The following is a 16,076-nucleotide window of genomic DNA, read 5'->3' on the forward strand; positions in this document are numbered from 1 at the left end:
TGATATTTCTGACTCACTGATGGCTGAAAATGGGAAATTATTATTATTTTTGTTTCATTTTCTTCATTTATATATTCACATGATCCCTTAAGTAGAAGCTGAATCACCTTGTCTTTGGGGCAATCTGTCCCTTTGTTTTTGTGGGGAATGAATTTCAGGAGCACTTTTTATTCTACAGATGGAAGCAAGGCCCTGGTCCTTATTACTGGGCTTGCCCTGAACTCTGTGAGTAACCAAATCCAGAGCTTCAGGCTGAGGTGTTAAGCAGTTTGTTTAATAATGTAAGAGTCTCTTTAACTTGGGGGCAGGGAAACTTGCAGGACATATTCTTATAATACAGGTACATGTTTGGTTTGCTCTGGCAGATCCAGGGAGCGGAAAGGTGGAGGCCAAAGTTGGGACCATGGTATTGAAGCTCAGAAGACATGAAGATGCATGATAGGCATGGAAACCTGGTACCAGGCAGGGGCTAAGCAGAGGTGGGCAGGAGGACCCTCTGTTTAGAAGGATAACCAGTACACTATAGGCACAGTCACAGCTAATGTTGACCAGCTTTCCTGGTGGATATTTCCCTTCCCTCTCTGCAATTCTGCTCATTATCCTCCCCTTGCGAGTGCCCGATAAACAAGATGGCAATGCAGGAATCTTGGGGATGAGGGAGGGATCGGTACCCTGGCTTTCATAAACAATACAGTCTAGAGAAAACACACACCATAGGAGAACACTGTGTTAGTTGACGTGCGCAGGGAGCCATCCTGTTGAGAGGTGACAAGCAGCACCAATCCAGCTGGGCAGGTTTTGTGGGACACAGAGGAAGGAAGGAACTGTCCCTTGAGACTATCCCACTACTGAAAGCTTTATCCCAGTCATGCCGAGCAGGGGTACCGGGAATGCTGCTGCTTGACCAAAGGGAAATCAGGGGTAAAAGAGGATGAGAAGAGCGAAGCATTGCTTTTCTGCATCTGCATTTCTGGGCTCATCTGTGTTCCTGGGGCTCCTCAGTTATTTTGATGACATGATCAATCACAGCAGAGCAGTGAAATTAGAGAAGACCTGTTTCATGATATAAAGAATCCCACAGCACATCAAGGTGGCCGAACCACTATCCCATAAGAAAATGACCATCTCAGGGCCACACACAACGCAGGTAGCACATGCCCTCAGTCACCAACAAGATGAACCACAACTGGCCCAGGTATTTCAGGACCTCAGCAACCATAGCCATAGGTCCTTGCTGGAAAGTGATTAACAGAGCAATGACCTGCCCATGTGGCAGTGTTGTGGCCACCTGCAGTCGCCATAGTCGGCAGGACAGCAACCCAGACTCACCTTCTTTTGATGGTGAGCATCACGCCCAAGAGAATGATGATGAACATGAGAAGACCAGCAATCACTCCAGCCATCTTCACGGTGTTGTCCACCTGCTTCTCTGGCTCCACAGTGTTAGAATTCTGGGTGGAGGCACCTTGCAGGGAAAAAGGGGAGGATAAAGATGTTGAAAAGGCTCATACATGTAGCTAGACAATAATGGCAATGACAATGGCTTACATTTATTGAGAGCTAACTGTGTGCCAGGCACTGTGCTAAGGGTGTTACACATATAGCACCATTCAATCCTTCTGAGGATGAATCCCTTATGAGGTTGGGATTATTACCATATCCTTTCTTTTTCTTTTTTTTGCAGATGTAAAAAGGGACATTCAGAGAAATTGAGTCCCCTAGGGTTACCCAACCTTATCATCCTCTTTATTTTCCTTATCCTCAGTTGGAGGATTTTATCCCTCATACTGCTTATCTCTAGGATCAAGACATGGAATTACAGTTTGATTCTTGGGTTCATGAAATTATTCCAAACCCTACTTCATCCTTTCATGTAAGTGGTGAAAACAACAGCTTTATGTTAAGGTAACACAATAAAACTCACTGTATTTACAAAGATAAAAGCACAGTTTTGTGTTGTGCCTTACATGGAGCAAATGGTGAAGTAGAAATCTAGTTTTTTAAAAGGAAATTTCCTTGGATTTGAATGCTTGTATGTGACTAAGTCCATGTTTTGAATGTAGTGCTCATGCTGCAGGCTCTGCCAGACTCGAACTCAGTTCCAGATAGAAGTCCTCTGCCCTGGGCTGGGCCCTTTCATGGATCCACCTTTGTCAGTCCTCACAAACACTCCAACAAGCAGAAATGATTTTCCCATTTTGTAGATGAGAAAACCAAGGGAACTTGCTGAAGGTCACATGGCTGATAAAGGTCAGGGCCAGGATTCCTCAGGTTTCTGATTCGAATCTAGGCCTCAAGAGTCAGAAACTCTGTATTCCACTTTCAAGTCCCCTGCCCCCATACAATGGTTTTGCTAATAGCAAAAGCAAGCAGGCAGAGAATGCCTCAGCTCGACCTCTTCATGCAACATACCAGGGAACAGAGGCTACTTCCCCCTCGAGACACCTGTGTGAACACTGCTGGAGAGCACTGCTGGCCTGGCACCCCTAGGCACCCCTCCTGCTGCTCTTCAGCTTCCCAATGGTGCCAGGGAGGCCCCTAAATCCAAAGCATCCTCTTCCTCACTCATGCCTATTTTTCTGCTATCTCAGCACCAGCTCATCCATCATCAGCGACATCTTCTCTGGTTGCCTGTGCCCCTGGGAGGGTTCCTGTCTTTCCTCTCATTTCTGATAACTCTCTGTAACACTTTGCGCATACCTTAATGTCCCAATATTATTAGTTATTTGTTTCCCTATTTGTCTCCTCCAGTGGTCTGCAAGCTCCTCAGGGGCGAGGTTATGCCTCCTCTATCTTTGCTTCCTCATGTTAGCCCAGAGCCTGGCTCCTAATAGGTGTTCCCGTAATGTTTGCATTGTTCAATGTTTAGCTGAAGGGATGACATCGCTGCCCGCACACATTTGTTCTCATGAAAACAAATTGAGTTTCTCCTTTTCCAGCCACGTGTTCAGAGAACTCAGCTGAGTTGAAGGGACATTAATGCCCGTAAGCTGTGATTCTGACTCCCCAGACTCCCTGATGGTTAAGAACATCCCTCCAGCACACGGCTGCATCCCCTCTTCCTGCTTAAGAGTGTCCAGTGTTTACTTTATTAGAGCACCTTCCCCAGACTCTCTTGTAACTTAGACAAGCTGGGTTTACTCAGCCAACCCTCCCTAGTGAGAAGGCAAGTCTTCCAGAACAGGGAGTGCGTCCTAGTCACCTCTCTAACACCAGTGTCTAGTCCAGGCCTCCTTCTTTATAACTGTTGGTTAACAGATGATTATTGAATGTCATATAGGCAAGTGAACCAACAGTTATTTGCTTCATTCATTAATTTGCTACTGAGTACCCATGAAGTGTGCCAAACTGGGCTGTGTGCCAAAATGCTATCAGTGGGGTCAGAGTTCCTCCTTTTGGAAGGAGTTATGCAGGAGGGATTTTCTTTTTCAGTTCCCCTCACCAGCTAAAGATAAAACTAGAGTATCAAATCCCAACACCATCTGCAGAGGCTTTACTTATCTAGAGCCAGAGAATTCCTGGGGGAGCCAGCTCACTGCCTCTTTGGCAGGGCTGGGCTCACATTCCAGAGTTGGGGCTGGTTCCCAGTAGCCCCCATGCAGCTCCCCTTTCCCAGTTTGGAAACAAGAATTCTGAGCTATGTCTAGTCCCAGAGATACATGACGTGACTAAGCACACAGGAGGCTGAGCACCTCAGTGCAGTTTCCTTAATAGCGTCAGAGTCTTTGTATTTGGATTTGAAGGGATGGTCAGCTCTGGAGCATCCGCTCACAGGAGTAGCTGAACTTGACTTAGTGCCTGCTATGAGATCCTGTTCTAGAGACTGGGGTACAAAGGCAAAGGAGACCTGCAGAAGGTCCCAATTCCTCAGGAACAGTTATTAGCTTGGTCTATGAGAGTCACACTTCATTCCTTCCAGACATAATCACAAGCATCCTCCATGTGCCAGGCATTTGGTTATACACAGTGAGAAAACAGGCACAGCTCCTGCCTTCAAAGAGCCTACAGTGAGTGTTGGATGGGGCTTAGGGGATAGGCTTAATGAACCAAGAACCAATAATAGTAAGCTTTCAACTCTATTAAGGATCAGAACTGAGAGGCACGTGACACTTGGGAAGTGTATAACGGGGAAATGAATAAGTGAATCTCTTCTGGGAGGAAGTGGCCAGTGGGGTGAGCTCCAAGGGAGGACAGGCTCTAACTAGTGGGAGAGAAAGTGAGAGGGTCACATGGGAACAGAAGAAAAAACAGCCTTGGCCCAGGCTGTGTGATGGGGCAAGGAGCCCAGAGCATTCAAGAAATGAAAGAGACGTAGTGTGATAAGGGTGAGAGAGAAGCTGGAGAGGACAGCACAGGTCAGTCCACACTGGACACAATAGGCCGCAATGAGCGTTTCTGTCCTTAACCCCAAGAAAAATAGAAATCCATCTGAGTGTTATTCATGGGGCAATGATGCAGTCAGATTTGTATTTCCAACACATCATTCCAGCTTCACTGTGGAGCCAAAGTGGATGGGAGAGATAAATTTTGCAGGCAAATGGGTGGGGGATGATAGTTGCCAGACTCAGATAATGGCAGTGCAGACAGAAAGATGCAATAAGAGAGGTAATTACCTGAATTAGATATAAATAAAACCTCTTGATGGATTGGATAGGGGAATAAGGGAGAGGGAACTGACGAGGAGGATCACAAGTCTTGGGCTTTCATAACAATGTGGATGATGGTGCTTGCTGTTCATGGATTCAGGAAACAATAGAAAAAGAATAGCTTTAGAGGGAAAATGTGTGTGTTTGGGGAAATCTGAGCTTGAGAGATACTCTAGAAAAGTAGGATCTCTAAAAGGAGGTCTGAGCTGGAGGTAAAAATGTGTGATTCGTATGCACCTAGATGGTACTTGAAGCTGGGAGTTGATGAAGTCACCCAGGGGGAGAATAAAGAGTGAAAGGAGATGCAGACTTAGATAGAGACTGGAAGGTCTGTGGTATTTAGTGAGTGGGTCGAGGAAGATGAGCCTGCATAGGAGAAAGAGAAGAACTGGCCAGACAGGTAAGAAAAAGAACCAGGAGAGTATTGTGTCCTAGCACCAATAGAAGAAGGTGTTTCAAGAAGGAAGAAGAAATCAACAGTGCCAAGCACTGCTCCTAAGATAGAATCAAGCTCTATACCCAGGTGAAAGTGAGACTTTGGATGAGTACTTGAAAACCTTTCTCAAATAAGTTCTAAGATGTTTCTAAACAGAAGCACCTTCAGCAGTGCTCATGAACTAGCAATGGGACATACTTGGGGGTCACAGAGAATCTGTGACATTCAGAGAGGCCACCTCAACGGCCACAGCCCAGTGATTTAGACAGATTTAATAAATTCAGCCTAGAGTCATCAAACTGACATGCCAAACTCTACACAGCCAAGTTACTATGAGAAGCCATGCTTGGCTGGTCCACCTAGGCTCCAGATACAGGGACATGACCATCCCCTGGGACATGGCAAGTCTAACTCCCACTTCAGCATCCTTTTAAGGGCCTTTGCTCTGGCTGCTGGGGATCTGTGCCTATGTTCATAAAGGAAGTGCTGACAGTGTTCAAAAGGGATACAGTATAGAGGAAAGGGCTCTGGGATCAAAGGCCAGGCAGGATGCACACATGGCTGCTACATCTGAGAGGAAAACGAGAGGGATAGAGACAGAGGATAAGCCAGCCTTGGTCTTGTTGCAGTCAGGAATGTGTCCATGGGGCTCACATCTTAAGTGCTCCCAGAGCAGATGAGAACCTGTGAGAGGACTTAGGAAGCACATGAGGCTGGCTAATGATGGGGGCTCCTGGCATTGTGATCAGCTGTCTCAGGCAGGCGCAGAGCTCCTTATCAAATAGAAGCTGATATCACTACTTCTTAAAAATTTAGTTGCCGAAACCGGTTTGGCTCAGTGGATAGAGCGTCGGCCTGCGGACTGAAGGGTCCCAGGTTCGATTCCGGTCAAGGGCATGTGCCTGGGTTGCGGGCCCATCCCCAGTGGGAGATGTGCAGGAGGCGGCTGATCGATGTTCCTCTCTCATCGATGTTTCTAACTCTCTATCCCTCTCCCTTCCTCTCTGTAAAAAATCAATAAAATATATATTTTTAAAAAATTTAGCTTAAATGTAGTGATCCATTACTGGGTGCAGAGAAATGTGCCAAGCACTTTTCATATAATAAGTCATTTGATCTTCTTAGCACTGGACGCAGAAGGAGCTGGTTTTATTTTCTCTTTTATATAGATTAGAAATGTTCACAAAGGGTGACGTGACTTGTCCCAGGCATTAATCTAACTAATGAGTTTTCAGAGCTGGGATTCTGTGTTTGGGACTCATCCCCTATCACTACAATGAACTGTTCTTGATGGAGTTGTAGTTAAGGAAATGCCAGCTCAGTCCACATAGAAGAAAAGCCATCTGACCCACTGGCCTGAAATCCAAGGGAGCTCATCTGAGAGGCAGAACTGGGAACCATTCAGTAATATGATAATTACATTCCATTTGTCCTAAGCCCATCCTTTTCATGAGAGTCAAACCCCAAAAAGCTCTGTCCCTGGCCCTGAATGACTTCTATCAATTAAGCATGAACTGAGTCTGAGAACTGAGAGAAAGGGAGGCATCTGAATGTATCTTCATCTCTGCGCTCTACTGGGAGCCAACCTGAGAATAGTCCAAGTAAATCAGAACTGGCAACAAGGTGCCAGGTGGTGGGTTTATCCACCTGGAGTCACTTCAAGGCTCCACTGGAGTCCTTTGTAGGATGTGGTCATCAAAACAACCAGTGAACTCAGCCTGCACTGGCAGAGGACCCCTGTCTACAACATGAGACTGCGCGCCCAACCTCCTACTCTAGCCAGCTGTGCCCTCCAAGCTCTCAGTGCCCCAAAAGGCTGAACCAGTCCTCTCCAAGCAGCCGATGCTAAACCTGCTCTTGACTCTTTCCACAAAAGCTATTGTGGCATAGAATCTAGTCCCCTCCTAGCTCCAGCTCAGAGTCCACATCTGGCTTTCACCATACTACTTGTCCACTTTTGCACATGGACGCATGGTACCCGAGGCATGGCTCTTGGTCTCTTGAAGTCTGTGCCCCCCTCTCAATATTCACCCCACACATAGGACCCAGTCACCATGATCTGTTTCTCCTACTGCCTCCTTTCATGTTACCAAACAACCGTGATGGTTTATATTCTCCCAGGTCTCCTAGGACCCAGCAAGAGAATGATGTTCAGCTCCACTCTGCGTTAGAAGGACCAGTTTGACGAGGCTTGTCCAGGTGGGGATCCCAGCCTCTGAGAGAGAGCTCCAGGGTGAACATAGGCCAAGAGCCTTGCCACTCGAAGTGTGGTCCACTGACCAGCAGCATCAGCATCACCTTGGGAACTTATAAAAAATGCAGAATCTCGAGCCCCGCCCCAGATCTATTGAATCACCATTTTATCAAGGGCTCCAGGTGATTTAGGTGCTCATTAAAATCCAGATATCATTGACTTTGGAGGAGCAGGAGTCAGAATCAGGGCTTCTCAGCCTAGAGAAGGGAAGATTCATATGAGACCTAATCTTGTGTTCCAAAGTTAAAGGACCATTGTGAAGGATGGAATAGACTTGGTCCCTTGAATTTTAAAGGTCAGAGCTAATGGTAGAAGAGTCAGGGATAGATCTGGGGCTAACACAAGGAAAGGATTTAATGTGGAAGTGCTATCATACTGATGCCCAGCCATCCTCTTTCAATGTGGCATTATGATGTAGAGGAGCACAAAAGCAGTCATGGTTCCCAAGTCCTTTTCAGAGTTAGCCCTCCCTTTACCTGCCTACTCTGTCTCCACCGGGTATCACCTCCTAGGCTTCTTGGATACTCAACCAAGCCCTCTCTATCTTGACCTTTCTTCTCCGCTATTGACCCCATCTCCCACCTCAACCCAACACCCCTTGATTCCAGGGACACCCATGCTCTGGGTAAAAGACAATCTTCCTGTCATCCTTAGGACCATGGGACTCCCATAGGGCCCATCCCCAGCCCCCCAAGTTACCAACAAAGGCAGGAAAATGTGTCACCAACAATGAAAGACATTGTCTGGGCACACAGTGTTCTCCCCATTAAGCAGAAGAGACCAAATGACCTCTAATGCTCTTTCTTGAGGTTTGAGATGCTATGGTTTTATGAGATGGGTCTAAAGTAATGGATTTAAAATTAGAAATACATGAGCTTGCTTCCAGACTCCATCACTCACGCATTGTGTGACCTCGATCAAAGCTGTTAACCAAATGCGATTTGATATCCTCATTTATAAAATAGGGAGTAAACACCAAGTTCACAGGGATTTTTCTAAGGATAAAATGTAACAATGGAAATAAAAATGCTTGGAAAACTCCGAGGAATTGCTCACACTTGTGGCACACTGATAGCATGACCTCGGAACTGGTGCCAGAGAGACAGCAGGGTGTTTTGGTGTCTATAAACTGTGGGTGCACAGTGGGCACTGGGGCAATGCCTCCTTGCAACCTCCTGCCTGAGTTCATCCAATCCTTAGGATGAAGGCAGGCAGAGTCCCCCGCGTGATTCATTTCACTTCCTCCTATAGGCCAGGCCTGTCTCGGGCTCACATGTGGATGACTTAATGGCAGCAATAGCATAATTTGGCAACAAGGGATTCATGATTCATTCTCAAAGTGCTCTCACTGGCTACAGGCCCAGTTCTATAGCTATTTGCTCCGTAAAGATACGGAGCAAAAATAGAAGTTGTAGATAAAGAACATCTAATTGCAATTGATAAAACCAAGTAAATCCCAGTGGAAGCCTAACCCACACTGATGATCATTGCTGACGGCGAGGAAAGGAAGCCGGCTCTCGGAGACACAACTCCTGAAAGCTGAAGTCTTTAAAATACTCAGTCGCGCCGAAACCGGTTTGGCTCAGTGGATAGAGCGTCGGCCTGCGGACTGAAAGGTACCAGGTTCGATTCTGGTCAAGGGCATGTACCTGGGTTGCGGGCACATCCCCAGTAGGAGATGTGCAGGAAGCAGCTGATCGATGTTTCTCTCTCATCGATGTTTCTAACTCTCTATCCCTCTCCCTTCCTCTCTGTAAAAAATCAATAAAATATATTTTTTTTTAAAAAAAAGAAATTCCAAAATAAAAAATAAAAAAAATACTCAGTCGCCTCTTAGCCGTCCGAGGACATATTATCCCCCAATCTTAGTGTGTTGGCAGTTCACCCATCTACTTAATGAGTTCCTTGAAGAGTTTCTCTGCTTTTACTCTGGCTTTGTGTGCCTCTAACGCCCAGTAGAGAGAAGCTTTGAAACCCTGCATCTGAGCTGCTGCTACCTCTATGCCAGAGAAAGTGTTAAGCACTGCAGGCTTCTCTGATTATGGGGGTTTTTCCAAGCGGAGGCAACAGGGAAAAGATGAGGAAGCTGGGCAACTTTCCAGTTCTTCTAAAGCCAGGTATGCACCAAATCCCTTCTTGATTTTGCTGGAAGCGAATTCTCAGAATGGTAGGCTATTTTTAAGATGAAACTGAAGTCCAGATAGGAAAAGAGGTGGTAGGAAAGCATCTGCACCCTTCATTAGATGAAAGCCTCCAGACTTTACAAATTGCACCCCAAGGGGTCAAGAGCATTTGTGATTGTGACCATGAACTAGGTTGGCAGTATTTGAGGACAGAGATCATAGCAAACAGGAGGGGTGCGAGAAGCCTGGGGAGAAACAAATGCTGTTGCTGACTTTTCTTTTAATGGAAAAATGTGGATTCCAGATATTTCACACAAATAAGTGTGATGTTGATACAGAAAAAAAAAATAGACTGGATGATTAAGTCAGATTTTCTTTTCATTCCATTTACTAAAGGAGGGAATAACCACTAGAAACCAGCACAGGATCCACGTTAGTCAGCATTCAACCAGGAAAAGGGAAACTGCTCCAAACACTTAAACTGGAGCAAATTTAGCAGAGAAGTGGTACCCAGGGTTCAGGAGAGGATGGTGAGGCAACCCAGAGGGTGACATCACAAGCTATTACCCAGCCCAGGCTGAGGAGTCAAAGGGCAGAGGTGGGGCCATCTGGGCCCAGAGATCAGGGTCCCCAGCAGAAGTGAGACTTGGAGAACTGTGTCAGGCCTGTACGGTTCTTCCCTCTCGAGGCCACAAGGGAAGCCTTCTCCTTCCTCTTGCTCCACAGTTGATGTCTCCTTTTGGCCAAACCCGGTCACCTCTTGACATGAGGCCCAAGGGTCACCTGCATATCCCAGCACAGCAGGGGGTGAGCAACGGATGGATCTGAGGCCAAATGGACCAAGGGCCAGGATGCGCTTTTCTATGAACGTGGGATGCTAGTTTCACCTTGTTGGCACTTCTGAGCGGTGTCTGGACTAGTACCTCCAGAAGAATGTCCAGCATTGTGTCTTGCACCAAGTCATGGCCAATATGGAGACACTGTGACTGGCTTTCAGGACAGCCAGGTGTAAAACTGGACTCTATCTACATGAGTCAGGATACCTGACCACATGTGAAACAGAAATATTATTAATAATAAAGAGTTAACATAGACTGGGAGTTTTCACTACAAGCCAGGATGCTGTTTTAAGCCCTTCATATATACTATCTCTTTTAATCCTCACTACAACGCTATGAAGTGGGTTTTCTCATCATACCCATTTCAGAGATGGGAAAGCTGAGGCTCAGAGAGACTAAGTAATAGTAGCAAGTGGCAGAGATGGAATTTGAACCCTGGCAGTCTGGTACAGAGTTTATTCTCTTTAAATCATTATACCATTCTGCTACCTCTCCCACAAACAGTGGGGAGACATTGCTAACCAGGGAAATCTGGTTGTTTTTCCTCAAATATCAGGAAGAAAAATGTAGACTGGTATTTAGGGAATTTAGACCTTGATCATGACCGGCAGATTAAGATGCCTTTGCACTTATTCCTGTCCCTGCTCAGTTTGCCACCTGCTTGTATCATGCAGCTCCATTTATTCCAGCTTTTCTTTAAAATTATCTCATCTCCTCTCATGCCCTCTCACCAACATATAATATTCTAATATCCAAGGGATTGATGAACATGTCATATGAATCTTGTTATAAGGGCCAAATTATACAGACTTTGCTCAAATGATATTTACACTTGACCTTTTAAACTTAAGTTCCCTCATCCTTTTCATTTTCCTTGTAGATCAGCCACCATCTCCAAGCCCTTAATATATTGCATTTAGCTTTATTATTAATCTCTGGGCTTTCTCTATAATACCTTTTTTGGTATTTAGCAACCAAAGCATCCCATAGAATTTCACAGAGAGACGAGTCTTGCTTAAGTTTAGGCAACTATTTTCTACTTTATTTCCAATACTTTTTCTTTGATCTCACAATGACTAATTTTTTAAATTGCTGGCTACCTCCCCCGCATCTCGGAATGCATCTCCATCACGAGATCTGGTGGATAATGGAGTACATAAGAAGGATTATTCCATCATTCTTCTAAGTGATATCACCTAGGATGTTTCTCAAAGTAATAAATAAATTGCTTCAATTCATCATATGACAGTAATTGCTTTTACCCAAGATTTAACTCAGAGGCAATGTCAAGTAGTTGGAAAATACTACAGAGAAACAGGATTTTCAAAGATAGCTCTACCCTGGCTGTGGAAAGCCACTGAATAAGTACTGAGTTAAGTATAAAGAAGATACAGATTTATAACATCCCAGACTCCCTCAGTATTACCCAGCCAGTCCTTAGAGGCGGGGATCGACTTCATCACAGACTATACAACGGAAGCCGCTAAACACTGGCGACAGAGGCTGTTCTCTTTCCCGACTTTAATGGAGGTTAGCACCCCAGGAGATAGAAATAGCTTTAATTGATTGTTTGAAAGCACGCTGGCCACACAAATAAATTGTTCCTTAAGGTCTGATTCCACTTGTTCCCAGGCGTCTCCTGAATCTCTGTTTAAAGGTAGGCCTTGTTTTGCACAGCGAATGCTCTGTGGTAAAATTCTAGTTCAATCATGTTACACACGGTAGGAAAGGAGGCTATAGAAATCCCGAGGGTGAATCGCTTCAGGGTGCAGGAAAACTCCTTTATTCTGAATTTTAAAAAAAATGCATTTGGTGCCCTAACCGGTTTGGCTCAGTGGCTAGAGCGTCGGCCTGCGGACTCAAGGGTCCCAGGTTCGATTCCGGTCAAGGGCATGTACCTTGGTTGCGGGCATATCTCCAGTAGGGAGTGTGCAGGAGGCAGCTGATCGATGTTTCTCTCGCACTGATGTTTCTAACTCTCTATCCCTCTCTCTTCCTCTCTGTAAAAATTCAATAAAATATATTTTTAAAAAAATGCATTTGGAATTCAGCACAATGGACTTAGTTAAGACCAGTCATGACTGATTGATGTCAGGCACTGTCATTATTGACACATCCCTTGTAAGGCACATCCTTTCAAGGCTGTACTGGTGGTGGGCGGAGAACCCCTTTATGTTTCCCATAGTCTCAGTTGCTCCCCCTTGTACCCAGGAAAGGCCTTCAGCAGGAGTGCCAGGACCCTACTCCATGACCAGAGTAGGACTGTAAGCTACGGCTAGAGTTGGGTATGACACTGTCTAGGAACCCAGAGATGGGTGCACTTGGTAGACTGGTCTAGGCATCAGGACACAGTTAAGGTTAAGGACCAGGATGTGGCTGGGATAAGGGTTGAATCTGAAGGAGGAATCAGAAGTCAGCTGGCGGCTAGAGTTTGGGAGGGTTCTGCTGGTCAGTCAACCTATGCCCATGAAACCACACAAAGCTAAGTGGCCTCCAAATGGATCAGACCCATATATTGGCCTCATGAGCACCAACTCAACCCTTGGCCACCGGGGAGAAGTCTCGGCATTGCCCAATGTATGTGGTGCCTGGATGATAATGAAGATAGTGGATCTGCCGGTGAGGTGATTACTAGACACACCTGCTGTCTGGGAACTCACTAACATATTTGGAGAGAGAAGTGTGCAAGCTGACAATCCAAACTCAGTGGGGTGGGTGCTAATAAACAGCTATGTAAAGAGAAGGGCAAGCATGATTCTGCTTAGGCACGGCTGGACTACACACCTCATTTCCACATGTCGTGAGCAGTGTGGGACAGGTCGGGTGGGCATCCCCGAGACCAGCCAGTGGCCGCCTGCCACCACTCCCTCCCCGGCTCCCTGTGGTCCAGACCAGTCTGTCCCGCTGATGAGGATGGAGAGGCCGAGTCTGCTCGGCCTGAGGCCCTGGCTCCTGCAGCAGAAATCTGTGTGCTGAGCCAGGAGCCCAGGGGGCTCAAAGCTGCTTAACTGTGGCAGAGAGGAGCACCCACGGCCTGCGCTGGGGATTAAGGGTTTAGTCTGAAGAGCAGATGTAAGAGGGAACACTCGCTCTTTTGGATGCCCTGTGGTAAAGTCCCTTTAGATTTTCCCAGGACCAGAGAGCGTGTAGCCACACTGAGCAGACTCATTCTTCTTGTGGGGTCAGAGCAGTCCTGGGGCAGCTGGCGGACGGGGGAGCCTTCGCAGGAGCAGTCAGTGGAGAGAGAAGCACAGAAGCCGACCAGGGATGGTCTACGGGTCATACAGTGCCAGGACTCTGAGAACAGGTTACGACAGCCTGGTTGGTGAGGGAGAGGCCAAGGCCAGGAGGCGACCAGCACAGGTGCTGAGACCATTCAAAGGCAGGAGGCAGGACCAGGAAGCGGGCATCAGAGCCACAGAGTGGAGACCAGTCCTGAGCCAGATGTGGAAAGGGGACCCACAGGGAGCCCCACTGTGGTGGCAGCTCTTGGCCTTGGTCTCCGTGAGGACTTCAGGGCACAGCTCTGAGAGTGGCCCCCTCCACTGCCCAGCGGTCAGGAGTGTGCGTCTCCAAGTGCATTAGTTCCTGGGGCTGTTGTAACAAATGATCACAGGCCGGGTGGTTGAAAACCACTAAAAGTTGGAGACTTAAGGTCTGAAGTCAAGGGGTGAGCAGGGCTCCCCTGAGACGGGGCAGAGTCCTTCCCGGCCACGGCCTGGCTGTGGTGGCGGCTGGCAGTCCTGGGCGTTCCAATCTCTGCCTCTCGTCACACAGTGCTCTCTTTGTGTCTCTGTCTTCCGTGCCGTTTCTCTTCGTGTAAGGACACCGGTCATATTAGATTAGAGCCACCCATGACTTCATCTTTACTAATAACATCTGCAAAGATCCTCTTTTAAATAAGGTCACATTCACAGGAACGAGGGGTTGGGACTGCAACCCGTCTTTTCTGGGAGACACAATTCAACCCATCACGGCAGGTTAAGCTGAGTCATGATCCAAGCAGCCTGGGAATGGGCCACCCCTGGAAGGGAGGTCTTTGCATTTCATAAGTCAAATCAAATGCTAATAGGAGTCAGGGCCCAGTGGAGCACGTGGGAAGAGGGACAAGACTCCTGGGCAGTTACAGACTTAGCGGAATAGAAGGCTTCTAGAAGGACATGTCCTGGCTTTATCTGTCTGAACAGGGTAGCAGGGTGCACCAGGGGCTGAGGCGTCCCTAAAGCTCTTACTCAGAAACATAATTCAATTCTTTCCAACCGACTCCGGCCAAATTGATGCCCCCTAAAGTGACAGCACTGCCTGACTCAATGGGGCAGGAAGGGGGAGGAGAGGCAAAGATCTGCCTGGCTCAGGCAGCTTTGTCCAAATCTTGCCTCTGGAACAGGCAGCTTGCAGCGAACATCAGTGCGCCCAAGAAGGAGAGAGGTGCACAGGAGGGGGCGAGCAATCTCTAGGGAGGATTAGTGGAAGCATGAGCGGGATCAGAGAGAACCGCCAGTCAGCATGCAGCACAGAATTCAGATTAGTGCGGCGAAACTGAGCGAGGGTAATAAAACCAGCAGCGGGAATGGCATCGATTGTTGAGATTCCAGCCAAATCCACCACGAACATGTTTTCTTTCTTCCAGACTCTGCCCCTCGGTTTTGAAAGCAGCAACACTGAATCTCTGTTCTGTACTGAAAGCTGATCTGTGCCCCTCCCCAAAGGATGGGAAAGCAGCTCTTCTGTAAGCAAGAGAGGACAGAAGCAGAAGCCAAGATCGAGTGTGCAGTGCCTGTTACTGCTCACCTGGAGGCCTGGGGAGGTCTCCCCTGTGATGCCCAGGCTCCCTCCCCCAGCCCGACTTCCCCTGGGCCAGTACCATGCGAGCCCAGGCTGGGCGGTGGGCCCAGTGGGGCTGCACCAGCAGATCTGGGGGAGCCCCATTCAAAAGCTCCGGAAAGTCAGTCTCTAGGAAGCTTGGCAGGGGGAATGGGATAGAGGCAACTGGCCGTTTACTGAGCCTCCACTCTGTGCACATTCACTTCTGTTCAGCAGCTGGGCACAGATACAGTCAAGACCTTTGAACCTCTAACTCTGCACTGTCCACAATTCCACCTGTGGTTTCTGAGCACGTGACCTGTGGCTGGTGTGACTGTGGAACCGCATGTTAAAGTTTATTTCATGTCAACGGATTTAAATTTAAAAACAGAAGCCGTGCTTGATGGTAAACACAGTGTTGACCTTTTTTAGGGTTACATTTTACTTTAACTGTTTAAAATGTAGCGTCTGATCTGAGAAGTGCTCCACGTGTAAAATGCACACCAGATTTCAAAGACTCGGTGCAAAGAAAGAATGTAAAATATCTTTCATTCATAATTTGAAAATATTGATTACATGTTAAAATGATGATTATTGTATACATTGTGTTCAATGAACTGTGTTTAAATTAATTTCACCTGTTAGTTTTCTAATGTGACTTTAAAAACTTAAAATTATGTAACAGCTGAAATGCTATTTTTACTTAACAGTGCAATTCTCAGGGTTTTCAAGAGGGGGCGCTTTTGCCCCTCCAGGAACATTTGGAATGTCAGGAGATCTATTTGGTTGCGACAATTCAGAGATAAATAAAGTGCTACCGGAATCCAATGGATAGGGGCCAGGGATGCTCCTAACCGTCCTACGATGTCCAGGATAGCTTCTCCCCCTCTCCGCCCCCCGGCCCCAATAAAGAATTATCTGCCCCCAGATGTCCCTTGTGCCAAGATTGAGAAGCCATGTCTTAGAGCAGTGATG

General features: G+C 47.0%; 1 protein-coding gene across 1 annotated transcript in view; it reads right to left on the reverse strand.

The window, feature by feature from the left end:
• PTPRT (protein tyrosine phosphatase receptor type T) overlaps window positions 1-16,076 on the reverse strand; it is a 682,122-nt gene that overhangs the window by 148,261 nt on the left and 517,785 nt on the right. The window contains exon 13 of the mRNA XM_036323307.1: window positions 1,330-1,465. Within this exon, the coding sequence (XP_036179200.1) occupies window positions 1,330-1,465 (136 nt within the window). The remainder of the gene's footprint in view (window positions 1-1,329; window positions 1,466-16,076) is intronic.

The sequence above is a fragment of the Myotis myotis genome, unplaced genomic scaffold, assembly GCF_014108235.1.
Source record: "Myotis myotis isolate mMyoMyo1 unplaced genomic scaffold, mMyoMyo1.p scaffold_m19_p_9, whole genome shotgun sequence".
NCBI lineage: Eukaryota > Metazoa > Chordata > Mammalia > Chiroptera > Vespertilionidae > Myotis > Myotis myotis.